Here is a 25,938-nt window from a genome sequence, read left to right as displayed (position 1 = left end):
GTCCCATGGGCCTGTTCGGATTGTTTTCCAGTTTCAAAGTGCACTGAGAAGGCTTCACAGTTTTAATACTTCCTAGATGCTCAACTGAGGCAAAGTGACAAAATGGCCCCCCCACCCCCGCCCGCCAGAAAAATAAAACCCCAAGCCCCCCGGCAGCAGCTGCTGCAGCCGTATGAAAAATAATACAAACTCTTCTTAAAAAATAGATTACACAGGAAGAACCCAGAGGACTGAGGGCCGTGGGGAGGGCAGGGAGCCTGGGGAGAAGCCCGGAGGGGCACGGAGATGAACTGCAGGGGTCGGGCTGCTGGTGGACGCCTGCCTCGTCCGCTCTGCCCAGCGTCCCTCTGCGGCTCCTCCCAGCAGCTCTGACCCAGGGACCCAACTACTCCCCTTCTCCCTCAGTGGGCCCGCCCTTCACCCTGAGGCCTGGTACCTGCTTCTCACTAAAGTGGCTTCAATAAAGAAATGAAAAGATCCAGAGCGAGAGAGGCCTGCTGCTTAGCCCCCGGGGAATTCCACCCTGCAGGAGCTGACCTCTCCCTGTTTTGGGGTTCGGGCAATTATCGATACCTGCTGCCACCGAGACACCCCACCCCCCGGGAGGTGAAGGACCCCAGGAGCTTGGCCTCTCCCTTGTTCCGCGCCCTCCCACGTCCCCAGCCGTTACCGGGCCCGGTCTAAGGCCGTCTGCCAGCCCAGCCTCGGAGTAGCTGCGGACAGGTGGGGTGTGCACAGAGTGGCCGGGGGCGATGGGGTGCGGGATGGGTCCTCCGGCTCATGCAAAGAGAAGCGAGAGGGGGCGGCCCCACCAACACAGAGGTAAGGCAGGGTGAGGTGACGGTGTGTGTGCAGCCAGGCCAGCGCCGGGGCCGGGGGCAGAGACGGGGCAAAGGGGCCATGGCCCGCAGGGTAGGAGAAGGCAAGTCAGGGCCCGGCGCCGGGGAGGAGCCTGCCCGCCTGCTGCCCAGCTGAGGGCTCCACAGCCGGCTGCCGCCCGCAGAGGAGTCTGGTGCTGGGTGGATTCTCTGCAGGTGGGGACGGGGGCAGCTGGGTGGGCCGGGGTCAGTCGGGGACCTCGGGGTGGGCAGGCAGTCCACTCTCGCCACGCCGGTAGGTCTCCCAGAAGCCCCGGTCCAGCTGCTCCAGCTGCGGGCCCAGTGGCAGGTGGCCGGCCAAGTGCATGCGGAGGGTCTCCAGCCATTGTTCCAGCTTCACGAAGGAGGGTCTGGGGTGACAGGTGGGCGGGATAGTGGGTTCTGTGCTGCCAGATGGGGGGGGGGGGCGGCCCCACCCCTAAGGATTGCTCCGGGCTGAGCCCCCGGCCCCACTTACCTCTTCTCGGGGTCCAGATCACAGCAGCGCACGGTAATGGGGAAGAAGCTCGGCGGGCAGTTTGGGGGGCAATAGCGGTCCAGGAAGCCTCGCACGTTGAGGCCAAAGTCCATGGTGCGGGGTAGGTAGTCAGGGTCAGCGTTCACCCGCCCAATGATCTGTCCAGCACAAGGCCCAGCGGTTACCCGCGGTGGGGGTGGGGGGCCGCTGGGACTGACGCCAACCAGGTGGGTTTGAGGGCAGGTCACACTTGGTCTGGGGCCAGCCTGACCACTGCACCGCCCCCCCCCCGCCCCCGCCCCAAGCTTGCAGGTTCCCAGGAGCCCCAAGCCCGAGGCCAACAGCCACCCACCCCCACCTACCTCGCACAGGACGATTCCAAAGGAAAACACATCCACCTTCTCATCATAGCTGCGGCCTGGATGGAGAGATCGGCTGTCAGCAGGTGAGGCTGGGTTGGGGGCCAGCAGGGTGGGACCAGGAGAAAGTAGCGAGCAACTGGACTGCGGTGGGACCAGGGCTTAGGTCCCTGTGTTCCCGCCCCCGCCAGGTCTGAGCAGACCTCTGCGGGGTGAGGATGAGAGCCCTGCCTGGGGGGGGTTCCAGGCCCAGCTCGGCCACCTACCAGCTGTGTGACTCTGGACAAGTCATGGACCACACGGTGACCCCCAAAACTATCCATGTCAAACCCCTGGAACCTGTGACCATTACTTCACTGGAAAAAAGGTCTTTGCAAATATGGTCATTAAAAGGATCTTGAGATGAGATAATCCTGGATCATCCGGGGGCGGCCTCTAGGTACCGTTGCAAACATCCTAAGAGAGACTGAGGAGGACGACACACAGGGAGAGGCGGCCGTGGCCACGAGCCCGGGAATGCCAGGGCAGCCACCAGAAGCCAGAAGCCGCAAGGAGTGGGTGCTCCCCAGAAATCCCTGGAGGGAGCGGGGCTCTCCTGGATTGCAGACTTCTGGCTTCCAGAACTACAAGGGAATAAATGTCTGTTGTTTTAAACCACCTGGTTTGTGGTAATTTGTTAACAGCACTCCCAGGAGCTGATACAGACTCTCTGGGCCTCAGTTTCCTCAGCTGTGGGGGGGGGGGGGGTGATACATCTAACCTCGTGATGTTAAAAGCAGCCAGTACGGCCGCCCTCATGTGTCAGATGCGGCAGGCCCTCACAGTAAACCCTTAAAGGTAGGGATTTAGCCCCCTTCTGCAGGTTAAGTTGCTGGGGGGGGGAGGGGGGGGGATATGGAGGCCTATGTTAACTCTGGTCAGTGCTGGCACCGAGATGCCCCCAGCTCTGCCTGCCCTCTGTCTGAATGTCACCTGCCTGTGTTGGGTGTCACCTGGGGTGTCGTATGTAGTCATCATGTGACAGGCCCGATAAAAAAGAAACCGAATGGGAGAGAGGCCCCGGGTGGGCCAGGCTGTCCGCCACCTGATCCCTGGGCCCTGAGAAGATGTCACCTTGCAGGGGACTTGCTGGTGTGACTGAGTTAAGGATCTGGAGATAGGGAGAGGACCTGCGATACAACCGCAAAAGGTCCTCAGGAGGGAGGCAGGCACGGAAGGAGACTGGACAACGGACACAGACGTCCGACAAGGTGCCAGGGTCCCGGCCTCTGACGGAGGAAGGGCCTCTGATGGAGCCAGGCAGCCTTTAGAAGCTGGAGAGAAAGCGGGACCTCCCCCAGCCCGGTTGACCCCTGACTTCAGGCCAGTGACGTGGACACTGGACTTGCCACCTCCAGGACTCTGTGATAAGCGGGTGGCGTGCGGGACAGTGGCACGGGAAACGAGTTGCGGGACCCAGGGAGGAAGCTGGGGGGGAGGGGGGGGCTGGGCAGCGGGGGCTGCAGCCCTGCCTGGGACCCCCGGCCCGGGAGGACGGGGTGGGGGGGGCCCACTCACCATTGATCATCTCAGGCGCCATCCAGTACGGGTTGCCCACCACCGTGTAGCGCTTTTTGCGGTCTGGCTTCTTGAGGCTTCGCAGGTCTTCGGGCTGTGTCTTCTCTTCCACCATGAGCCGTGCCAGCCCAAAGTCGGCCACCACCACGTTCTTGTTCTGGGGTGACCACGAAGCAGGGCCGCACTGAGAGGGGCTCCTGGCAGCACATGCCCGCCCCACTCCTAGTCCGGACGGTTCCACAGACAGCCCGGAGGACACGCCCCTGACACCCGGGGGCCCGTGAGTAGTGCTCTGTGTGCCCCATCAGGGCACCAGGGCTGCCTTGCTGTGCCAGGGAGGGAGTAATTCTAATTCAAGACCCGGGTCCTGTGCTTGGCACGTGACAGCTTCCTCCTCCAACAATCTGGGGGGGGGGGGGTGTTATTTTTATCCTCACTTTACACACGAGGTTACTCAGGCCCAGAGAGGTTAAGACAGTTGCCCGAGGCCATCCAGCTGGTCGGCTTTACTGTTTTAGGTTTGTAGGAGTACAGATGTCGACCCCTGTGTCCACCCAGCAAGGGACAGACAGGCTGCCCTGGGTCACCGGTGCCAAGCCAGGGGCCTGGAGAGGTCTCTATAGGTCCGGCAGCCAGGTCTCTTAGGTGTGGCGTCCAGGGTCCTGGAAGTCCGGACTGTGTGTGCCAGCCCCAGGATGGACCACTGGGCACGGACACAGAGGCCACGCGTGACAGGCCAAGGGGGCAGGGGCCCAGCCAGGGAGGGGTTAGGACCAGGCTCAGTCTACAGGGAAGGACTCTGTGCTGTCTCTGCAACACCAACGTGGACGGTTGCCTACAGAAGACTCTGCAGAGACGGCAGACAGGGGAGGGGCCGAGCTCGCACAGTGTCCACCAGGATCGTTCAAGTGCTGGTCCCTCTCAGGACCCGCGCTTCTGAAGACTCCCGGGGGTCCGATGGTACACAGTCCCCAGACCCTGCTATGGGAAACAGCTCCAGGGAAACCAGCAAGGGTGACCACTGGATTCTTAGAGGCCCCAAGCGATAGGTGAAAGTTCTGGTTTGTGTACACATGGATTCTGGGGATGGGGAGCTCACAGCGCTCATCAGATTCTCAGCGGACGGCCCCCGCTGTGGGGTCCAAGCTGGGACAGGCCGCCCCTCCTCGCCCTGCACACCGGCCTGGCTCAGCCCTGCAGTAACACCCATCACCAGCAGGGGCAGCCCGAGCAGGCTCCCTGGGAGGCCTACGGAGCCCGCCTTGCCCACCTCTCTCGTGTGTTCACTGCCCACAGCTTTCGGAGGCCCAGAGTCCCCCAGAGCCTCCCGGAAATCCCCAGAGGGCTCAGACCACCACCTCCCCCAACTCTATAGTGACCAACTCATTGCTTCCTAAATGTCGTATCACCAGCCCTTTGCGTGCACTTTTCCCACCACCCGAAACACTTCTTGTACTGAATTCACTTGGCAAACGTCTGCCTGGAGGACTTTTGCAGATGCTACCAGTTAAGATGAGGTTCTACTAGATTAGGGTGAGTCCGGAATCCAGTGTCTGGTGCCTTTATAAGAAGGGGACAGGGGCACCTGGGTGGCTCAGTCGGTTGGGCGTCCGACTTCGGCTCGGGTCATGATCTCGCGGTTCATGAGTCCGAGCCCCGCGTCAGGCCCTGTGCTGACAGCTCGGAGCCTGGAGCCCGCTTTGGGTCCTGTCTCTCCCTCGCTCTCTGCCCCTCCCCCACTCGGGCTCGGTCTCTGTCTCGCTCTCAAAAATAAACATAAAAAAAAAAGAAGAGGACACACAGACACACAGAGGGGAGAAAGCTGTGTCAAGACTCAGGCAGAGACCGCAGTGATGTGGCTACAGGCCAAGGAGCGCCAGGGAGCGCCGGCCGCCTCCAGAGGCTGGGGGAGAGCGCAGGACAGGCTCCCCCTCACAGCCTCTAGGAGGAGCCAGGCTTCTCAACACCTTGATTTTGGACTGTGTGCTTTGCTTCCTGCCCCCTGCGAATACATTTCCCTTGTTCCAGGCCGTCCGGTCTGTGGTTCTGTTAACGGCAGCCGCGGGAAACCAGGGCATTGCCTCTCTGGTGGGGCACGGTCAGCCGCCCCCTCCTCTGCCTTCTGTGGACGGTCCACGGTCCCCCCTCCATCCCCCACCTCAGGCTACCCCCACCTTTTTTTTTTTTTGGGTTTACGTATTTATTTTGAGAGAGAGACACAGAGCACATGAGCCGACGAGGGGCAGAGAGAGGGAGAGAGAGAGAATCCCAAGCAGGCTCTGCACTGTCAGCTCAGAGCCCGACAAGGGGCTCGAACTCATGAACCATGAGATCATGACCTGAGCCGAAACCAAGACTCGGACTCTCAACCGACTGAGCCACCCAGGCGCCACCCCCCCACTCCCCTACTTAAGTGTGTCCCCCAGAGCCTCTTTCCGAAGCCTGTCTTGACCTCCCCAGCCCACGCGCCCAGGCCCTCCTCCAGACCTGCAGCTGTTGGCGTGGGCCTGGCCACTCTGCCGTGGGCTGTCCTGTGAATGCCACCTCGCTCACGGCCCGTTACAGTTTACACACCACTCTCTCCTTTATCGATTTCTCCGAGCCTCCTAACCACCTGGGACCTGTTGATGGCTCAGAGCGCTGGAGCCACCATCCACGTGAATGGCGCAGCCGGCTCTGTCTGCCTCCTGGCCTGGCGCTGTTTCCGCCTGGGCCGAAGGAGGCGTGGGCCCGGGCAACCTAGGAGCCCCGTCCGGGGCAGGCCACGAGGCCAGGAGTGGGAGGGCGGGGCTCCTGCAGTCTCCCTCCCTCCCCGGCCCGGGCTGCTCACCTCTCGGACCAGGCAGTTGTGGGAGTTGAGGTCCCGGTGGATGATGTTCATGGAGTGGAGGTAGGCCTGGGGGCAGGGGGCACAGAGGTCAGGGGGCAGCTGCGCCGAGGGACCCCAGCCCACCCCTGGCCCCCCAGCGGCTTCTACCTCCCCTCCTGCCTCAGGGACACTTCCCACTCTCAGCCGATACCCCTGCTCTTTCTTGGCACTTCCTGATGGCTTCTGTCTCTCAGTGTTTTCTAAGGTTTAAGGTCAGAAGGACACAATCCTTTTATTGGTGGGGTCAGATCACCCAGCCACACTCCCGGAGCCTACTCACCATCCCTGAAGCGATATCCTTGGCAAAGCTCACTCTCTGACTCCACGGGTACTGGCTGTCCTGCGGGGGGCGTGGGGAGAGAAGGGTCAGCGTGGACCAACGGGGCCACAGTGGCAGGACAGTTGGGTGAGAGGGAAGCCAAGGCAGCAAGTGTCTCGGAGAGTCCAATGACCCCCCCCACTTTCTTTTGCACCCACCTTTGTCTGCTTCTAAGGGGTGTGGGGGAGTAACTCAAAAACACCACTTTCCAGTATGTGTTTTCAAACGCAAAGTGGGGGACACTCCTCTGTAACTCCTGAGCCAGCTCTTCGCAGGGAAAAAAAAACTCTGTTTGACACAATCCCATGCCTTGGGTTTTTAGGAAATCTGAACCTACTTTCCCGTGCAGGCAGAGAGGGATGGGCCCCACGAGATCGCCTGCAGAGTGCCAGCAAGTAAGGCTTTGGGCTCAAATCATCTGGGAAATGCCTGGTTCTCACACCCCAGCCCCCTACAGAGCTCAAGTTGGGGGGAGGTAAGGACATGAGAGCGTAATCAAGACCCAGTGCAGTGAGGAAGCCCAAGTGGGTGGAGGCTGCGATTCCAGATTGTACTTGACCACAGAATCCTTTCTGAGAAGTCACACCTGTTACAGGCCTGCAGGGACCACAGCCTGGGGCAATGAGGAGTCTGCAGGTGCAGGAGGGGGTCAAGACCTCTTGGTGTCCGGGTGATGCCCAGGTGGGGACCCCCGGGGCACTGTGCAAGAGCACCAGAGCGTTAGAAGCTTCTCTCCAAATACTTTCCCAGTTGGGATTTGCAATTTCATCCAAGCCCTTAAAGAAACTTCTGAATTTTCGGGTGCCTGGGTGGCTCAGTTGGTTAAGCACCCAACTTCAGCTCAGGTCATGATCTCACGCCTTGTGAGTTCGAGCCCCGCATCGGGCTCTGTGCTGACAGCTCAGAGCCTGGAGCCTGCCTCGGATTCTGTGTCTCCCCCTCCCCTGCTTGTGCTCTGCCTCTTGAATTAAAAAATTAAAAAAAAAAAAAAAAAGAAAGTTCTGAATTTTACAGAACATAGTAAATAGTAAATATGATTTGGTTTCTCTACAAGCAAAACAAAGGCCCACAGCAGAGAGGTAACAAGGTGCCCCTCCTCAGGTGTTCGGCCCTGGGGCAGGCGAGGCTGGGTCTCGCTGCTCTGGGGCGGGGCAGGGCGGCTGCTCCGAAACAGCCGGTGTGTCCCCTCAGCCAAGCTGCCACCCTCTCTGCACCTCGCTCCCCGTCTGATTCGGATTCAGGGTCTGGAGGGCCTTGGAGACCAGAGGCCAACCCCACCGGAGAGCTGAGGAGGCCCAGAGGGCAGCTGCCCCCCCCCCCCCCCCCCCGGGGCCTGTGGCGCTGGCTGTGGGGCCGGGGCGGCAGGTGTGGGCCCTGCCCACGCACTCACCATGCTCTTGATAATGCCACGGAGGGTGCCCCCCTTGATGTACTCAGTGATGAAGTTGAGTCTCTTGTCCTTATAGAGCACGCCGATGAACTTGAGCACATTGGGGTGCTCCAGGCATCGCATGACCTTCACCTGGCGGGGTGAAGGCAGGCTGGGCCTGGGGCTCCGCCCAAGTCTCTCTCTTCCCCTGCTGCCCCGCCAGAGATCGCAGCCGGTTCCCCAAGGTGCCCGTGTGGCCCCTGCCACCCTCCAGGATGCCCGGGCCCCTCTCCCCATCCTGCCGGGATACTTTCTCTTCTTTCGGTGTGTGGGTGGAGCGTCACATCCTCCCGGAACCCTGGGCCACCCCTGTCAGTGGAGAAGGGGCGGGGGCCATGGGATGTCCCAGGAGTCTGGTGAAGGGGAGGGTGCAGTTCTGCTCACTGACCTCCTTGAGGAATGTCCTCTGTGTCTCTTCGTCAAACCGGATCAGCTCCTTCATCACCATCACCTCGCCCGTCTCCCTGTGCGTCACCTGCGTGGGGACACAGAGGCACGGAGCCTGGGTACCGACGGAGGCCCCAGCTCCACCCCCAGAACTGCAAGGGGGACGGGCAGATGGCTTCAAACTCTTCACAGACATTTCGTGTGGTGCCTCATCAATTCCCTTACAGACGAGGGCACAGACGCTCTGGAGGTTTCCTGACAGTGGCCAAGGGCACCCAGCAGGACGGAGGGGGTGGCTGGGTCTTGGGGGCCAGGACCGCCTGACTCAGAGGCTAGCTCTTTCCTCTGCTCTGCTGGGCTGCTTCCTGGAGGTCAGATGGGACTTCTCCCCTGGGAAGGGGATCAGGGACAGGGCCTCGCCGGCACCTTCTGTATAATCCTGAACCTTCCAGCCTGGTGACAGCCAGGTGACCTCAGAGCCAAGGAGGGGCTTGTGTCTCTACTGGGGGAGCATGTGAAGGGGTGGGCAGCATAGAGGCCGTGAGGGGTTGGCTTCAGGCTCAGTACAGGGCCCCGGGGGCGGGGGGGGGAGCTTTCTGGGTCAGCCCGGGTTGCCCTCCCACCCCCTACCACATCCTCCACATAACGTTCTGGGTCTCTCTGTAGTGGGTCCCCTCCCCTAACTGACTCAGGGAGGCCCAGGTGGAGGAAAGTACCGGCCAGGAAGTCTGGAAGCCCGGTACTCCTTCCACTGTGGATTCCTGCAGGCGGGACTGATGGGTCTCACCTGGCCTGTCCCCCATTCCCACCTCTGGCCCCGCCCCTGCCCAGGCCCCCCCTGTACCTTGATGGCCTGGCCGAAGCAGCCTTTGCCCAACACCTCCCCGTGGATGAGGTCCGACGGCCGGAAGATTCGGTGCGGCCGGCAGACCACACGGAGGGATTCAGAGCGACCCAGGTCCTTGCGCTGGGAGGCCGGGGAGCCCAGGGAGCCAGCACCTGGGGACCTGTCGATGCTGTAGCTCCTCCTGGGGAGGCACACACGGGGCTCGGTGTCACCGGGGCAGGTGGGCACTGGGCCTCGGTCCTGCCCCCTTCCTCCTGCCTGCCACGCTCCCATCCGTGCCGGTCCATGTACCATCAGCACCCCCACCCCAGTCCGGGAGAAGGTGGCACAGGGCCGCTCTCCTGGGCGGTCAGAAGGCTCATGCCCCATCCAGCACCCAGACCAGACTAGACCTCTGTCCTGGGCCTGCTGTCCTGCAGGTGCCCTTGGTGGGACCATTTGTCCTTGGCCTACTCTGGCTGGTGGCCCTGGGGCAGATGCTTTGTCTCCCAGCATCTGAGTGCCGGGCCTTGGGGTGCAGAGGCAGACAACCTATCCAGGATGCCCTTAACCCTGCCACGTGGGTGGCTCCACAGGGTAGCGTGAGCTCTAGACACACGCATGCAGGGAGGAAATACGTGCCTTCGACACCACTAGCTCTTAAACATTGTCACCCCAGAAGACATGCCCCCCCCCAAAACCTTTGCCAGGAGTCCTGAGCAGACCCCCAAGGTAAGTGGAGTGAGGACCAGGCTGCCTCTGGGTTTCTTCCTTGTGTCTCCCCTCCCTTCAAGAGGGTATGGGGCCCTTGGCACCTCCCGCCTGGGCCCCCGCAATGGCCCACAAGCCACCTCTGGCCTTGGGCACCCTTGTGCACAGGGGCCCGTGCCTCCCCGACCACACTCGATGCTCCCGTCATCCTGAGCTACCTGCCTGCTGTTCCACCCTGGAAGTGCTGTGGGACCCCCCCGGCTGGGGGAGGTGCACCCCTGCTTTCCTGCCTCTCACAAGCCTTTCTTTCTCATCCCTCCGCACCCCTTGCTGGCCTGCTTTTTTGCGGGCCTGCCTCCCCCATCGGACTGGGAGCTCCCAGAGGGCAGGAACCAGGTCTCATCCCCGAGGCCCAGCGTCTGTGAAAGTACCTAGGTGTGACAAGGCACGGGACTGACTTACAGGACAGGCTTCTGCCGGGAAGAGCTGCCCACCTCCCCGCTGGGAGTGTGGATTGGAGAGCCCAGGGGGCTGGGCTCAGGCCCTGGCCCATGGCCCAGTGTGTCGTGTGGGTCGTGCTCAAGAGTTAGCTGGAGCAGGCGGCTGGTTTCCTGGATCAGAAGATCAATCTGGGGAGAGCAGGTGTGCGGACAGGTGGGTCGGAGGTGGTGCAGGTGGAGCTGGGGGAGGAGTCGGGCACGAATGCACCACCTCCAATTCTGCTCACCAGACTCAGGGCCCATACCTCATCCAGGGGCACGTTGCGGATGGGCGTGCCATTGATTTCCAGGATCCGGTCTCCGACGTGGATGGAATTCTTCACATCTGGGCTCATGCAGCCTGGGTCCACTCTGTGGGCATAGAGTAGTGGTCAGCCAGACCCCTGCCTGCCTGTCCCCTGGAGCCTGGATGGGAAACCAAGCCCAAGGGGATCACATTGGGGTGAGGAGGCAAATTAATTCTATTTTGCATGATTGATAGACGGCAACTGCCTAGAATGTGGAGTTCTGGTTTGATGGGGAAGAATTCTATAATCGATTACTAATGTCTGCTGTGGGTGGGAAATTGGAGAAAAGCGCATCTATACTGGATGCACAGAGGCTCCCATTCAACAAGGTGCTGTCTCTGCCATGGAGGACAGACAGATCCTTCCAGCTGCCTGGTATGCTTCAGGCAGATACGCATCATCTCATGAGAGGAGTCCGAAGAGAGTCTGCATCCCCTGGATTCCCGATTCCCAAACTTGCCATGCAAGATGAGGCGAAGGCTTCCACTTCTCCAGAATCAGCAGCTGGGTGGAGATAGGATGACACCCAAAATCTAGCTCACAGAACGGCCGTTGTGCCAAATATATTTTGCTGCTGCTTCTTTTTTTTAATGTTTATTTATTTTTGACAGAGAGAGCGTGAGCTGGGGAGGGACAGAGAGAGAGGGAGACACAGAATCCAAAGCAGGCTCCAAGCTGTCAGCACAGAGCCAGATGCGGGGCTCGAACCCACAAACCATGAGATCATGACCTGAGCCAAAGTTGGACGCTTAACAGACTGAACCACCAAGGTACCCCTATGCTTGCTTTTTTTAACTCCTTGGTCACCGTGTTTTCATTTTGTCTTCATGAAGGCTTTTTAAAGGAATGTTTACTTTGTCTCTGTCCTGAGATAGGGAAGGGGTAGGGGGCAGAATGGAGACTGGGAACTTTAAGAAAAAGGTTCATATGGGGTGCCTGGGTGGCTCAGTCGGTTGGGCGTCCGAGTTCGGCTCAGGTTGTGATCTCACAGCTCATGAGTTTGAGCTCCGCGTGGGGGCTCTGTGCTGACAGCTCAGAGCCTGGAGCCTGCTTCAGATTCTGTGTCTCCCTCTCTCTCTGCCCCTCCCCGCTCAAGCTCTGTCTCTCTCAAAAATAAATAAACATTAAAAAAAAAAAAAAAAGGAAAAAGGTAATAAATGCAAAAGGAAGAACGGAGTTAGAATATCGCCATGGTGTAGTTGTCACAGTAATACAGATAAGAATCCTCTGTGGATGCTAAAACCATTCGGGGAAAGGCTGGTGGGGACAGGATATTTACAGAACCAAATCTCACAAATGACTTACTGATTGTGTTACAAAGGGACAAAAAATCCTGGACAGTAGACAGCAGACTGTATTTTAACGAAGTAATCAAAGGTGACATCTCCCAGTAAAGGGCATGCTTTATTGGCAATGTGGGTCTGGCGGGAAGATCCAAGAAGGACACAGAGTCACTAATGCAGTTACCAGGTCAAAATGCATAACCTAAATCGAACAAAGGGGACACAGCAGCCGAAATTGAATGGAGGGGTATTCGACTTGACAATCGGCTGCGATTCTTCATAAATGTCAAGGTCATGAGGACAAGAAAAAGCCGGGGAACTGTCACAGAGTCAAACACACTGAAGGGACGTGAGGGTTCAATGCACTGTATGGTCATGGGTTGGATCCTGGGTCTAGGGAAATTGCTATAACGGATGGTGTTGAGAAGACTGGCAGAATTTGAACGTGGACTTAAGATTGGGTGAGAGTGTCATGTCAGTGTTCAATTTCCTAAACCTCATAATTGCACCATAAGACACAATTGATAATTATGGAAGAGGATGGTCTTGTTTTTAGGAGAAGGTATAAAGTATTTGGTGGGAAGGAAGGGTCACTAACGCCTGCTATCTACTCTCAAGTGATTTAGTAAATAATAGCAATATGTACCTATGTGTATATATAAATATAAATAAGTCATACAAACATACACATAAACACACACATATAGGTAGGAGACACACATAACCTAAATGTGGCAAAAAAAACCCCGTTAAAATTGGTGAACACAGAAGGAGGTGGAGGTATTCAATGTACTTATCTGTTAAATTTGCTGTACATTTGAAAATTTCATGACAAAAAGTTGAAAAATAGTGAATATATTTCATTGAAACAGGCTTCTTGTGAGTCTTAGAAGCATATTCCTTGGGGTGCCTGAGTGGCTCAGTCGGTTTAGTGTCCGACTTCAGCTCAGGTTGTGATCTTGCAGTTTGTGAGTTCGAGCCCCGCATCGGGCTCTGTGCTGACAGCTCGGAGCCTGGAGCCTGCTTCGGATTCTGTGCGTGTCTCTCTCTCTCTGCCCCTCCCCCACTCAGGCTCTGTCTCTCTGTCTCTCTTAAAAATAGGTGAACATTAAAAAAAAAAAAAAAAAAGGGTATATTCCTTAGCCTCTTGTCATCCCTCAGTCTCCTGCGAGGGCGGTGGGGGGCCGGGGCACGGATGAATTAAGCTTTCCTTAAAATGCTTAGAAAAAAACAAAAAGAAAAGCAGTCCACTGATTCGTTTAGAAGAAGCAAGTAAATCCGGTGAGCAGACTTCGGCGAGGCTGGGCGGCTTCTCAGAGGGGCACGGTCCCTGCCGACGCCGTGGGGAGAGTGGCTGCTGGCGGGCAAGGATGCTCATCTAGCGAGGGATGCCGGGAGGAGGGGCTGCGGCTCCCGTTTCTAACATCCCGTCTGGTTTTGAGGGCCCAGCCGGTCTGGGGGTTCGCCACCTCTGCCCGGTCTGTCTGCCCGCTTGTGTATACGAGGCAGCTGCCGGCCTGGCTGGCGTGCAGGGTGGGGCAGCAGAACAAGCCCAGTACCACCTTCCCTTCTGGCCAGTGCCCAGCCCTGGTGCTGGGACCTGACAGCCGGTGAGAAGCGTTCGCCGGATCCATGGAAGCTGGCACTTGGCTCCCACGCCCACACAGGAGCCTGGGTGGCTCAGTCGGTGGAGCATCCGACGTCGGCTCAGGGCACGATCTGACGGTTCAGGAGTTCGAGCCCTCCATCGGGCTCTCTGCGGTCAGCATGGGGCCCCCTTCAGCCCCCCTGTCCCCTGCCCTCTCTGCCCTCCGCCACTCACTCTCTCAGTCTCTCTCAAAATAAAACTTAAAAAAATTATAAAACTACTTCCTCAAGGAGTCCATCGAAGCCCAGAAGAGACCTTAGAAGGCTCCAAGGTGTCCAACTTCCTCACTGTTCAAAGAACCCCAAAGCCCAGAGAGGAGAGCAGCATACTGTGTGGGCTCTTCAATCTGCATTCCTTCCTGCATTTCAGACTCTTTCTACATCCTTTAGAAGTTTCTTTATGGATGACCTATCCAAGTCTTGGTTTTGTCCACCTCACCGTGGTTTGTTTTTTTAAGTTTGTATTTATTTATTTATTTGAGAGAGATGGCGCGTGCATGTGAGTGGGGAAAGGGCAGAGAGATAGAATTCTAAGCAGCCTTGTTGGCACGGAGCCTGACGTGGGGCTTGAACCCACGAACCGTGAGATCATGACCCGAGCCAAAATCAAGAGTCGGACGCTCAACCGGCTGAGTCATCCAGCCGCCCCAAGCCTTAACGTGTTTTTATTTTTCCCTTTTGCTTGAAGGGTATTTTCCTCAAGGATAGCATCCTAGGTTGATGGTTATTTTTTGCTCAGTGCATTGAATACATATATCGTTTTGCTGATTCTTAGCTTCTGTCGTTTCTGTTGAGAAATCAGCTGCCCTTTTTTGAAGGTAATCTATTTTCTGTGTCTGCTTTTAAGGACTTTTCTTTTGCCTTGGGTGTAGCAGTTTCACTATGCGGGGTGGGTGACCCAAGGGTGGATATTTTATTTTGTTGTTTGGGATCTACTGGGCTGAAGTCTGTGATTTGGTGTCTGTCAGTTCTGGAACGTTCTCAGACATCGGACCTTCAAATGCTGCCTCCCTCCTGCCATCTTGTGCTTCTCCTGGGATGCCCAATGGATGTTCAGATCCTCACTCTGTCCTCCATGTGTCCTAACCCCTCTGTCACAGCTTTCATCCTTTTATTTCATTTCTAGGAGTTCCATTTGGTTCTTTTCCAAATTTATCTGCTCCTTATTTTTTTTAATGTTTATTTATTTTTGAGAGAGAGAGAGGGAGACATAGAATCTGAAGCAGGCTCCGGGCTCTGAGCTGTCAGCGCAGAGCCCGACATGGGGCTCGAACTCATAAACCACGAGATCATAACCTGAGCCGAAGTCGGACACTTAACCGACTGAACCATCTGGGCGCCCCCAAATTTCTCTGCTCTTTCCTCATTTTTTTCTAAACCTGTCTTATGATTAAAACATATCGAATAAAACTATTTTACGTGGTTTCTGATCATTCCAGTATCTGGAGGTCTTGTGGGCCTGGTTCTATTTCCTGTTGTGTCTGCTGGGTCTCACAGTGCCTTGCTTCCTTACGCACTCGCTGAGTTTTGACTGAATCGCTTCCTTGGGACACTTAGCTCAGTCCACCCAACGAAAAGAGCTGCGTCTGATTCTACCAAGGAACACTGCCAGTTGGGAAGTACTTTAAACTTACAGTTGTGACTTCGTTTTTTTTTTTTTTTTTTTTTTTTTTTGAGCCACCCCGGCATAGGAATTTGCTTTGCAAACCTGTGTATAAATTCTCAGGGGAGATTCCCCCCTCCCCTTCCATTCAGGCTCAAATCAGTTTATCTTACAGTTCCGGGAGTGAGGGGCTGATGGAAGGTGTGGACTGTTTCTCATTCATCTTCATCCAGAGAGCCCTTTGGGACACTCCAGTCTAATGGAACAGGAGTTCTCTAGTTCCACTGGCTTCCTCTATAGGTCAGGGCTTTGAGAGGCCCAGCCACAAAAGGACTTAAAGACAGAAGCTTAAGTTCACTCAATTTCCATTTGGCCTTAAGGAAAGGCTGTCTTCAGTGGTTCTGCTGACACTCCTGGGCTCCCTACTTGGCCCCGAGCTGCTTACTCCCCTCTTTCTTGTTGGGTTATACATGGACTCAAGAAGTTTTCAATATTTTTCATCTAGCATCTGCCGTGGTTTTTAAAGGAAGGACCGGGCCAGGGACGAGGTACAGCAGATTGTCAGAGCTGGGTTCTGTCTGTGCCCAAATGCTCACCCGCTCTCAGGGTGCCCTAGACTCCAGCCGCCCACCAAGAGCACCCATGGCCACAGCCAGACCGGCCGTGGCCTCGGCCAGCCACTCACCCCTGGACGCGGACGGTGTGGGAGTGCTCTGTGCTGCAGCCCGGCGGGCCGTGCGGGGGGTCGATGGAGACCGAGAGGCCACGTTTGCCATGAGCCGAAGCTGGGATGGATACTAGGGTGACTGTGTGGGGCAGGCGGGAGCCGGGGGAGTCGGGCAGGATCTGCTCGATGACGGGGGTCACCACAGTCTGGTAGTAGCAGTGGCCGCTGCAAGGGCCGCAGGTGGTAGGGACCCAAAGAGGGGGAAGAAAAGACTGTTAGGACAGTCCCCAGCACCTTCTCTCCTCCCCGCCTCCCTTTATGGCTCCCCATGGCAAGAGGGGTCGTCGCTGCCTGATAGGACTGGGGCAGGAACGGGGCTCAATCATTCTGGGCTTGTCTGCTCCTGACATGCTGTCAGCTGGCCAGGAAAAGGCCTGTAGATACATCCGGTTCAGGAGGAAGTCATTAAAAGTCCATCTGGGATTAAGCCATACTGCCTGGGAATCCAGCTTTATCAGCACTGGATGAGACAGAATTTGTCTGGTCTTTGTCCTGGCTCTCAACCCTTGGAATACGAGTGTCCCTGAGACCATACCTGAGCTTTTGTTAACAGGTGACTCAGGATGGGGGCTAGTCACCAGAAAGACCGGACCGTGTGATCAGAGGGTGGACCTGTGACCCAGCCTGACCTTGAAGGAGGCGGGGGAGGGTGTGTGTGTGTCTGGAGAATCAGTTCAATCATGTGCCCAATGATTCAATCAATAGTGCCCACACAATGAGGCCCCGATAAAAACTCGGGTGAGGCCAGGACAGGTTGGGGGTGTCACACGTCCTGATTCCATGCGGGGTAGTGCACAGAAGCTCTGTATTTGGGGCCCTCCAGACCTTGCTCTTTCCATCCTCTAGCTGGCTGGTCCTTATATAGAGGGATTTGTACCCTTTATAAAACGCCCTGGAATCCTAAGTACAGGGCTTTCCTGAGTTCTTGGAGTTGTATAGAGAATCATGAAACCTCAGGGGTTGTGGGAACCTCTGAACTTGGAGCTGGTGTCTGAAGCAAGGGCAGTCTCGTTGGGGGACGGGCCTGACCTTGCAGGGTCAGGGTCAGTGCCAGAACTGCACCTCAGTGACACATCAGCATGAGCGATGTCTGCCGTGTTCTCAGTGAACCCCTGGGTTGTTTCCCAGGCACTCCTACCCCATGGCTCCTATTAACGACCCACTGTCCCGCATGGGATGTGGAAGACCTGTGGGGGGCGATGAGGGTTACCCCGGGCTCGGAGGGGACCAGGGCGCTCACCAGTACAGCTTGGAGTGCTCCACCAGCGTGTAGGTGTCCCCGTCACCGATGAAGGTCCCGCACGTGAGGCAGATGAAACACTCGGGGTGGTATTTCAGCTCCCCGGCCACCTGGCAGGGGGGGTGGCGGGGACGGCCCAGGTCAGCTGCCCCATCCCCCCCCCCCCCCCCGGCCTCCTCTCAGAACAGCCCCCAGACAAACTTTGGGGGCCCGGTTGGCCAGCTGCAGAATTCTGGTTCCGCAGACAGGCACACAGACCGATCGATGGGCTCAGAAGGCAGGGTGGGGAGGTCAAAACAGGCGAAAAGAACGAGAGGGAGGCTGGGGTAGGGAAACCCGTGAGGACACGCGCATGCGCACGCACACACACACACACCAGGGGCGATGAGTAGGGGCGGGTGCTTACCATGACCAGCCCCTTGGTGATGTGCTCCGAGCACCCATGGCAGGACTCTCCATAGCGGGCCCAATAGTCCCTCTTGCAGAAGAGCTGCCCATCCTTCTCGTAGTACTGGTGCGAGAGAGAGGCACTGCACTCACAACACCTGGGGGGGGGGGGCACAGGGACTCAGTCTGGCTCACTGCACAGCTGGGCCTTGCCGTAGTCTATAAGTTGCCTCTGTAAGAATCAGAAAAAGGTGTGCCCCCTGCCCCTCACCCTCCTTGGGCAGAAAAAGCCTGCGCTGGGGCAGAGGGCTTAGCAGGTGGAGCCAGGGATGGCTTCAGCTGCCCCTGGTCCCTCAGCTGGAAGCCTCTGTGCAGTGCACAGCCTGTACAACCACCCATGTACTTCTGCACCCAGAGCATCTGGCCGGGCTGCTAGCCCCAGGGTGACAGATGCTCCTCACGTTTGAGCCCCTGTCCCTTGTCACACAAGGAAGATGGCCCAGAGAAGGCAAATGACTTGCTCTTGGTCACCAGTCCAGTGGAGGGGGGAATGGAACCCGGGAGCCCAGGCCTCGGCGGGGTGGGGGTGGGGTGGCTGGACGAGTGCCAGCCGATGCAAATGGCAGTGACCTGCTGGAGCAGTGGAGACCTACCAGATGCTGGCACCTTCCCACCGCCTTGGTGAAATGTACTCAATCCACACAGGCCACCATGAGAAAGGTTAGTTCTGGAGGCTCTAAACTGCCCTGGGCCACATGATGGTGGCCACATGATGGGTGCCACAGACCCCGCAGAGCTACTCCCCGTTTCACGACCATATGAGGCAGACGTTTAGCTCAGCAGAACCAGCCAGGATCAGTGAAGACAGACAGAGGGTCTCCCTGTTTCCTAGCTATCAGATGCTGTAGTCACAAGAAGGGGGGGCCCAACCAGAGCCCCAGTGCCCACACCTTCCCTCACAAGGGCCATGGCACTGTTGCAGAGACCGCCCAGACGTGCAGTCCTCAAGGTCAGGATACCCCTGCAGCGTTGGGAGGGGCCACAGGGGAGGCCTGGTTGGGGTAGATGGAGAGAAATGATGCACCGGCTTCTATGTGTGATCCCACAGGCCAGGAGCTAGACCTACATGCCTGGCTGCCCTCCACCCAGGAGTGAGCTGGAGGGGGACCAGAGGCCAGGCCGGCAGGATGAGGAAGCGCAGGGTGCCTGGTGAGCCAGCGGGGGCAGGAGCCACACCTCGTTCTGGAGAGCCTGACTCAGGGTCCTGGGTGCACAGGTACGCCCAGGCCAGCATACACAAGGAGCAGAGAATCTGCCCGGCTCTGCTGCTGTTTGAGCACTCTGGGTCATGTGCCAAGGTCATGCAGGGACAGGGGAGGAGACTCTGAGCTCACGCCCAGCAGGGAAACAATCCAGGAGAGCAGAGGAAAGACTGGGGCCTGAGTGAGACTGCCCAGTCCCCCAGACAGCCAGGGAACCCTCAGCCTCTGCAGCAGGCATGCGGGAGATCTCACTGAGGGCACACGGCTGCTCTTTAGGGAACTGGGAATGAAGAGGAGGGAGAGGCCCGCAGGCAAGAGTGCTGGTGGGACACTGTCCCTTTAAGAGGATCCAGACAGTTCCCCATTGTCTGGGAGCCTGAGGGGAGGGGCGGGGGACCACAGCCAGTGGCTGAGGGTTGGGGAGAAGGCAAGGCCCAGGTTCAGAAGCACAGGGGTGGGGGTGCATCCAGGAAGACGGGGGAGTTCGATGAGCTCCCCCTACAAGAGGAGGGTGTGGGGGAGGGAGGGCCTCCGGAGACTGCTCTGGGATGTGAGACCAGGCAGCGGAAGCAACGCTGGCCCGGAGCCATGACGTCATTCTCAGCCCTTCCTGCCCAGCACTCCCAGGCCCCCAGCCCCAGGCGTCCTTAGGGGCTCACTGCGAGGTGGGCAAGGTGGGCAAGGTGGGCGAAGGGGCAAGTAAGGCACTGGGCCCGGAGGGCGGCAGCCCAGGCTGAGGGGATCCCTGGTGCACGCCCCCAGGGGGCTGCAACCTAGCGGGAAGGCACAGAGGAGCGGGCTCTGCAGAGAGGCTGGCTGGTGTGCAAGCACCGTGACCTTGGGGAGGCTCCCCCACCTCCCACGCGTCCTGGGGCAATCAGTGAGTGATTCACTTTGCCCTTCCACCGACCAGACCGACCAGACCGTCCTCGAGTCACAGCAGTGTCACCACAGAAGTCTCCCCCTCACTCCTGGCTGCCAGCCTGCAGGAAGCAGGGCCTCGCCCGCCTCCGGGTGGGTGGGTGGGTGGGCTGGTGGGGGCTCGGGAGCAGCTGTCTTCCTATGGGGGAGAGAATGCTCTTCTCCAGCCTGCAAACTCCTACCCCTTCACTCCCGCACATTCATCACCGTAGCAGGCCTGGAAGACCCGGGTGGCGCTGACTCAGGGCTGGGTGGGCGCAGTGGGCTCCCTGGCCACCACTTCCTTAAAGTCTGCTCAGTCACCTGGAGGGGGTGCCTCCAAGCAGTCTGCACCTCCACCAGGCCTGTCTGCATCGCCAGCCTCCGTTGGCCCTACCAGTCTCTGCCGTCAACCTGAGGGCTCTCTGAGGTCCCATGTCAGGCATCCACAAATGCTGGACCCCAGAGAGAAGGTGAGCGGTTCCTGCTGAACGCTCCACCTGGAGCAGGTCTCATCCGCCAGCACCCTCAGAACTGCTCGAGGGCACCCGGGCGGGGTCTCCATCTCAGAGAGGGGATCTAGCCCAGCCTCACCCAGCAGCTTGGTACTGGCACTCAGGGCCTCGGCGTACCTTTGCACGAGGAAGGCACATAGGAACCCCTGGCCCCTGTCCATCCCTTCACCCCTCAGGCCTCTGTCTGGGCCACGAGCCAGAGGAGGAACGTGGGGTGCGCAGGCCTGGCTCTTAGGGGTGCCCCGCACGTGCTGCTGCCCCCAGCAAGGATGTCAAGAGAGGAGTACAAGTACTGAGGATGTGCAGAGATGGCCGAAGGGCCAGAGAGAGGAGCTCCTGGAAGACGGTCTTTGCCCCAGTCCAGGGCACACTTCCCTGAGAGCAGGCACCTACAGAGCCAGGCTCGGGTGGGGGAGAAGGACCCTGGGGAGGACACGGAGAGCTGCGCTGGGAGGCAAGGTCTGCAGCGACAGGTCCAGCCCTCCCAGGGACACTCTCGACCCAGGGCCACATCCCGCAGAAAGAGCCGCTGGAGGACCAGCTTCGCGGGGAGACTGGATCAAAGGACCAGAAGTCTCAGCAGCGGCCTGCTTCCCCCAGCAGGCGGCCAGACAGTGACCTAGAGGTTTCGGTTCTCGGTTCTCCTGCCCCACAGCCGGGTCCCAGGTAGGTCTGCCCCACCGTGGCCTCCGGGCCCCGGGGCGGCAGGGGGGTGGGGGGCCCTGCCTAAGGTTTGGGACGGGTGGAGAGGGGCTCTGCACTCACTTGGCTCCTTTGAGGAAGCGGCTTCTTCTCAGGGCCAGCATCCTTTGCAGCAGGGGGCAGCGGGCTGCGCTGCGGTGGGGTGGGCCCAGCCAGCTGCTTCCCCATCCTACCCCAGGCCCTCAGGATTGGAGGCTGCAGAGGGTGGGGCTAGCTCGGCCACACAGCAGCGGGGACGATGCAGCAACACGGGTGAGCAGGACTTGGTCTGGGCCCACAACAGGAAGCAGCTGAGGGGCCTTCTGCCTGGGCTCCGCTGGCGGCTCGGGTGGCCCTCAGCCCTGCACACCTTAGGAAGCACCCTCCGTGCCCCTCGGCCTCTGCTTGGACAGAGGTCCCGGAGGCTTGGGACTCTCTGGGGACAGGGACAAGCTCAAAGGCAGCTGCTCCTGCCGGTGCTGCTCCCAAGGGAACGGAGGTTGACTTCCACAGACAGTCTGTTCCCCTTGCCTGAAAGGTCCCCCGAAGCGGGGGAGACTGCCTCCCGGCCTGGGCTCTGAGCCCTGTGCCAGCTGTGGGCTCACCCCTGTTCGCCCAGGGCAGCCCTCCCCACCCCCCCTGCCCCAGGCCTCCAGGGAGATGTCTCCAGAGCTACGGTGGCCCCCGGGGCTCGAGTGCCGCGGGCTTCTGGGAAGGGACCTCACCAAGGCAGCAGCTGGACCAAAGCAGAGCTTGGACGACTCAGCCCGGCCATAACCCTCCGGGAGGTGGGAGAGCTAGAGCTGAGGAAGGAGCAGGTCCTGTGGTGACAGGGACCCCAGCGCTGATGCCAGAGGCATGCCGTATGCACTCACAACCCTCTCACCACAAGGCCTGGGGAGCCAGCGACTGCTGCCGGTGCACGACATGGACTGAGAGGCTCCTGGGGACAAGGCAAGTAGAGACCAGAAGCTGGCTGCTGGGTAGCCGTGGGGCTCGGGCAAGCAGCGAGTCCTGAGTGATTCCTCACTGTCACGGGGGTAAGGACGCTGCTGGCCTTGCTCAGATTTGGGGGGGGGGGGGGAGGGCTGGGCAGAGCACACACCGCTGGGCCAGGAGCACTTGTGGAAGCCAGTGTGTGGACGCTGTGGCTCTTACTGCCTGTGGACCCTCTCTCACTGCGGGAGCCTTCTCTGTGCCCCCATCACAGCCGGCTCAGCGGCACCTGCCTTTTCCCTAGGGCCCTGACCTGGGGCCTTACTCCTCTCTTGGTTATGAAGGGCAGGAACCCGGTCCAAAGCTAGGTTGATACATCCTGCCCCCCTCCTTCCCTGCTGTGGCTTCCGAGGCCGCATTCCCGGCCCTCCGGCATGACTCCCCAAATCCCACCTCCCTCCCCACCCCCAGCACAGGGGGCCCCAAAGTTCTTCCTGATTTCTCTCAGCCCCATCCTGAATCCCACCGGTGACCGAGTGGTCTCAGACCACCTCCCCAGCGCCAGGCAGGGCACTGCCACCCTGGATGGTCTGCTGCGTTTCAAATCAACATGGCTGGGCACGGCTCATCACCCACCGGGCCCCAGCTTCACGAGAGCCAAGGGCCCACCGTCCTCCCCAGCACCCGGGGCAAAAGCCCAGACTTCCAACTCCGATCTTAAGTACACATAGCCTTCTGCTGACTGGAAGCCTTACCCGTAATATAAGTGGTACAATTAACACAGATTTCGTATTTATGTGTACTACCTACCGTGGTCTTACAGAAAAGCAAGCTAGAGAAACGGTGGTGAAGAAAATCATTAAGAGGAGAAGATACATTTACAGTACGGCACCATGCAAAATCTGCCTATTAAGTGGACCCCGCGCAGTTCAAACCCGTGTTGTTCAGAGTCAATGTAATGTTAAGAATGCCCAATAAATGCTGGCTGCTGGGACAGCCACTTGCCAATACCGTTCCTTCTACAGCTGCAATTCTCTCCACTTGTAGTCCCCGTCCTAGGTCAGCCCTTATGAGCTCGGATCCCTGAACTACTGTGACAGTCCCTTCTCTGCCAAGTCACCGCCATCTGCCCACTGGGATGGCACTTCCGCCCACGTCCCTCCCCTGCTTTCTGCAAACCCTGTCTGCTGGCTCCCTCTTGCCCTTGGAAGGTCCTTATCTTGGCCTTAGGGCCCTTTCGCAAATTGATCCCAACCTGGCCTCCTCCCCCTGCTCTTTTCCAACCAAATGAGCTATTGTTCCTGTCTGTGTCTGTCTCCGTGCTGGTGGCTGCCTTCCCTGAAGGCCTCGTGGTGGACTCCTGACTGGCCCCCCCACCCCCCACCCCGGGTCTGGCGCCTGCCTCTCTTCTGGCCTCACTAGCCAGGGTGGACGCTGTGTGTCCCTTTCACTCACTGGCTGTGTGTGACTCTGGTCAAGAGAATTAACCTCCGTGCCCCCATTAATGGAGACAACACAATAGCTTAACTAGACAAAGTCCTTAGGAGGGTGCCTGGCCCTTACTAAATTAGAGAAAACGTTGGGTGCTGTTCTTAAAGAAAAATAACACAAACCTTGTCAGAGGTTCCCACTGCCTAAAAGAAACCCCTTCAGCTGGTGGTCACAACCAGAGACAACACCAGAAGGAAGAGCCAGGTCTCCCAGATTGCTGACCCAGCCTCTCATCTCTGGCAGGCCTTGCTTAGGGCCCCCTCCCCCCCTACCTGAAGCAGTCTGCGTGCCAGTCAGCATTCAGGGCCTGGAGGTACTGGCCATCATAGATCCTCTGGCCGCAGCTCGCACACACGGGCAACTCACTTCCTGCAAAGTGGACAGGGAGTCAGGAACCATTCTTCAGAGGCCCAGCCTGCCCTGCCCATCCCACGTGGACTTGCCCATCCCTGTGTACACACAGGCAGCGCCCAGGCACTGTGCCTAGCAGAAGGATAAAGGATGCAGGTCTGAGAGTCTTGCTGAGACTTTGGCTAAGTTGCTAGGCCTCTCTGGGCCTCGGTTTCCCTATCTGTAAACTCAAGAGGGGAATCAGATGTCCACCCTCCAGCAACAGCCTTCTTCAACTTCAGCTACTGTCTGGCAAGGTCGATAGGGAGAGAGAAAGCAGCAGGATTTAGGGATAAGGCAGCAGGTAACTCTCTTGTCACAGCCCCTCTCCTCCCCTGCCTGCCCAGGAAGAGGAACCTTCAAAGAGTAAGGACTGGGCTGGTGCATCTGGGGCTGAAGCCCCTACAGAAGGAGAAAGGCAAGGAAGCCCAGAGGTGCTTCATGCTTCGTCTGAGCCTTGGCGATGCCTGGGCTCATGAGGGGCTGCTGGGGTTGCAGAGCTGGGCACTCCCCGGCACCTGCTCTGAGGACGACTGGCACCTCTTTAAGCCCGCCACCAGGCATGCTTAGTCATCCTAGGGGCCTGGCATCCTTGGAGCTGGGTGGGCCCTGGCGAATCCCCCAAACCTGCCCCTCCCCATTGTACAGATGGGGAGACTGAGTCCTGGAGAGGGTAAGGCTTGCCTGGACATACAGTTAGGCTCCCAGGCCACAGCCTGTCCTTCCATGAGGACACAGGAACCTAAGACAGGGGTGACAGTGAGGTGGGCCCTTGCCCCAAGTAGGCCTTCAAGGGCCTGGGGCAGGGCTGGAGCCGGTTGGCATAAACGGGACCTGCATTGGACCAGGTGAGCCTGTGTGATGGCTGTTGGGGGAACCCCGGGAAGGGGACCCCAGGGAGGGAGTCTCGGGGGTCTTTACACCCTAACTGTCCTGCAACCCAATCCTTGGGCCTCCTGGTAAGGGGGAAGGGACTGAAAAGGAGGCTAGGATGAAAGTCATCCTCCCAGTCAAGACTGATGCAGGCATTGAGTTTGGTGCAGAGAGAGGAGGTGGGGGCCCCCAGGATACTGTCGACGGTTCCTTGGAGGAGGTATATTTCTGCTCTGCCCATCCGGGCCCACAACCACCAGTACCGGGGGCCAATTACCCAGCCCCCAGTTGTCAAGACGGGGAAACTGAGGCCTGACACGTAGCGCCTGGCTCAAGGTCACGGAGCGGGGCGGGCAACTCGGACCCAAGGCTACGGCTTCCCCAGCACCTCTTTCTTCCCGGCCGGCTTAGAGACAGGATAAGGGGTGGCCCCAGTGCGAGCCCCGGGTGGGCAAGGCACGCGGATGGAGGCCGGGGCCGGGCGGGCAGCGCCTGGGACTCCTCCGGGGTGGTCTTCGGTCGGGGGATGGGGCAGGCGGGGATGAAAGGGAGGAGGGGCCCACCCCGCCGGGCCGAGGAGGGGGAAACAGGGTGGGAGCGTGTCAGGGAGGGGCCTGCCGGCTCGGGAAGGGCGAGCTCATCCCCGAGGAGGCAGGGGCGCGGCCTCGCAGCAGACCCGGCCTCCGCGGCCACCCGGCCCGGCCCCCTCCCGTGCCCCCGCTCGCCCGGCCGCCCCGACGCGGCGCCCCCGCCCGCCCGGCCCCCGGCGGGCGCCCGGCCCGGCCCGGCCCGCACCCCGCGCACCTTCCTCTCCCATACGTTCTTCCCTCCAGGTGCAACAAAGTAGCGTCAACCTCATGCACTCGGCGGGGGGCGGGGCCCGGCGGGCTGGGGCTAGGGGCGGCCCGGGCCCCGCGAGCTCGCCCGCAGCCGCCGCCGCCGCCGCCGCCGGCCCGGGAGGCGGAGGCGGAGAGCGCGGGCCGGGCCGGAGTGGGCTCGGGGCTCGCGGCGCCGCCGCCGCCTCTCGGACACCGGCTCCGGCACCGGCTCCGCTCCGCGGCGGCCTGGGGAGGGAGCGGAGGGGCGGGCCGGGGCGGGGCCTGGAGCTGCGGCACGGGGGCGGGGCGGGGCGCGGGCGAGCGGCGGAACTGCCCTGCGCGGCCCCGCCCTGCGCCCTCGGCGGCGCCCCGCCCCGCCCTTTCATTCATCTTCCCGGGAGCGCCAAGCGCGCGCTGGGAGCCCCAAGGCTGAGACCCGTAAGCCGAGAACTGCGGCGTCGGAGGGGAAGCTCGGGTGCGGCATCCTAGAGGGATGCAGAGGCCCAGGGAAGGGGCCTCGGTTTCCCCGCGGAGAGCCCCACACATCCGAGCCGGATGCAGGAGGCAGTGTGGGCCCTGAGGACTGTGGCGGTCGCCTTGGGGACG

The 25,938-nt window shown here is 59.4% G+C and overlaps 2 protein-coding genes across 7 annotated transcripts; one reads left to right on the top strand and one right to left on the bottom strand.

The window, feature by feature from the left end:
* Nucleotides 1–863: 863 nt before the first annotated feature.
* On the bottom strand, nucleotides 864–25,399 carry LIMK1 (LIM domain kinase 1). Of its 2 annotated transcripts, XM_047089335.1 has the most exons (16): nucleotides 25,319–25,399; nucleotides 23,524–23,620; nucleotides 17,486–17,624; nucleotides 17,080–17,189; nucleotides 15,798–16,004; nucleotides 10,538–10,643; nucleotides 10,255–10,421; nucleotides 9,100–9,283; nucleotides 8,257–8,343; nucleotides 7,830–7,961; nucleotides 6,401–6,460; nucleotides 6,082–6,147; nucleotides 3,252–3,408; nucleotides 1,698–1,753; nucleotides 1,336–1,493; nucleotides 864–1,228 (listed from the first exon to the last, which is right to left on the bottom strand). In XM_047089335.1, exons 1-16 carry the CDS (start codon nucleotides 25,371–25,373, stop codon nucleotides 1,066–1,068), a joined length of 1,944 nt encoding a protein of 647 aa, XP_046945291.1. In that variant the 5' UTR covers nucleotides 25,374–25,399; the 3' UTR covers nucleotides 864–1,065. The 2 variants fall into 2 exon arrangements, with proteins under 2 accessions (XP_046945291.1, XP_046945292.1); XM_047089336.1 differs by lacking the exons at nucleotides 23,524–23,620; nucleotides 25,319–25,399 and adding an exon at nucleotides 20,909–21,045.
* LOC124519235 (translation initiation factor IF-2-like) lies at nucleotides 19,241–22,770 on the top strand. Of its 5 annotated transcripts, none has more exons than XM_047089339.1 (4): nucleotides 19,241–19,393; nucleotides 20,010–20,101; nucleotides 20,664–20,809; nucleotides 21,024–21,777. In XM_047089339.1, exons 2-4 carry the CDS (start codon nucleotides 20,081–20,083, stop codon nucleotides 21,403–21,405), a joined length of 549 nt encoding a protein of 182 aa, XP_046945295.1. In that variant the 5' UTR covers nucleotides 19,241–19,393; nucleotides 20,010–20,080; the 3' UTR covers nucleotides 21,406–21,777. The 5 variants fall into 5 exon arrangements, with proteins under 5 accessions (XP_046945295.1, XP_046945294.1, XP_046945297.1 ...); XM_047089338.1 differs by having other exon boundaries at nucleotides 19,992–20,101; XM_047089340.1 differs by lacking the exon at nucleotides 19,241–19,393 and adding an exon at nucleotides 22,584–22,770 and having other exon boundaries at nucleotides 19,762–20,101; nucleotides 21,473–21,778.
* Nucleotides 25,400–25,938: the final 539 nt, after the last annotated feature.

The sequence above is a fragment of the Lynx rufus genome, unplaced genomic scaffold (assembly GCF_022079265.1).
Source record: "Lynx rufus isolate CCGP_SWC_20201006 ecotype Redwood Valley unplaced genomic scaffold, mLynRuf1.p SCAF_27, whole genome shotgun sequence".
In the NCBI taxonomy this organism is placed as follows: Eukaryota; Metazoa; Chordata; class Mammalia; order Carnivora; family Felidae; genus Lynx; species Lynx rufus.
Note: the sequence above shows the minus strand (reverse complement) of the source record. Positions and strands in the feature narration are given on the sequence as shown.

Bases quoted from the DNA above. Each gene is read 5' to 3' on its own strand.
- LOC124519235 (XM_047089339.1), top strand. From the start codon at position 20,081: ATGCTGGACCCCAGAGAGAAG. The intron at 20,102-20,663 runs GTGAGCGGTTCC...CACATCCCGCAG, and splicing joins TGCTGGACCCCAGAGAGAAG to AAAGAGCCGCTGGAGGACCA. The intron at 20,810-21,023 runs GTAGGTCTGCCC...ATCCTACCCCAG, and splicing joins GCCCCACAGCCGGGTCCCAG to GCCCTCAGGATTGGAGGCTG.
- LIMK1 (XM_047089335.1), bottom strand. From the start codon at position 25,373: ATGAGGTTGACGCTACTTTGTTGCACCTGGAGGGAAGAACGTATGGGA. The intron at 7,962-8,256 runs GTCAGTGAGCAG...TCACCCCGCCAG, and splicing joins AGAGGACATTCCTCAAGGAG to GTGAAGGTCATGCGATGCCT. The intron at 1,754-3,251 runs GTGAGTGGGCCC...CTCTCCATCCAG, and splicing joins GGCGCCTGAGATGATCAATG to GCCGCAGCTATGATGAGAAG.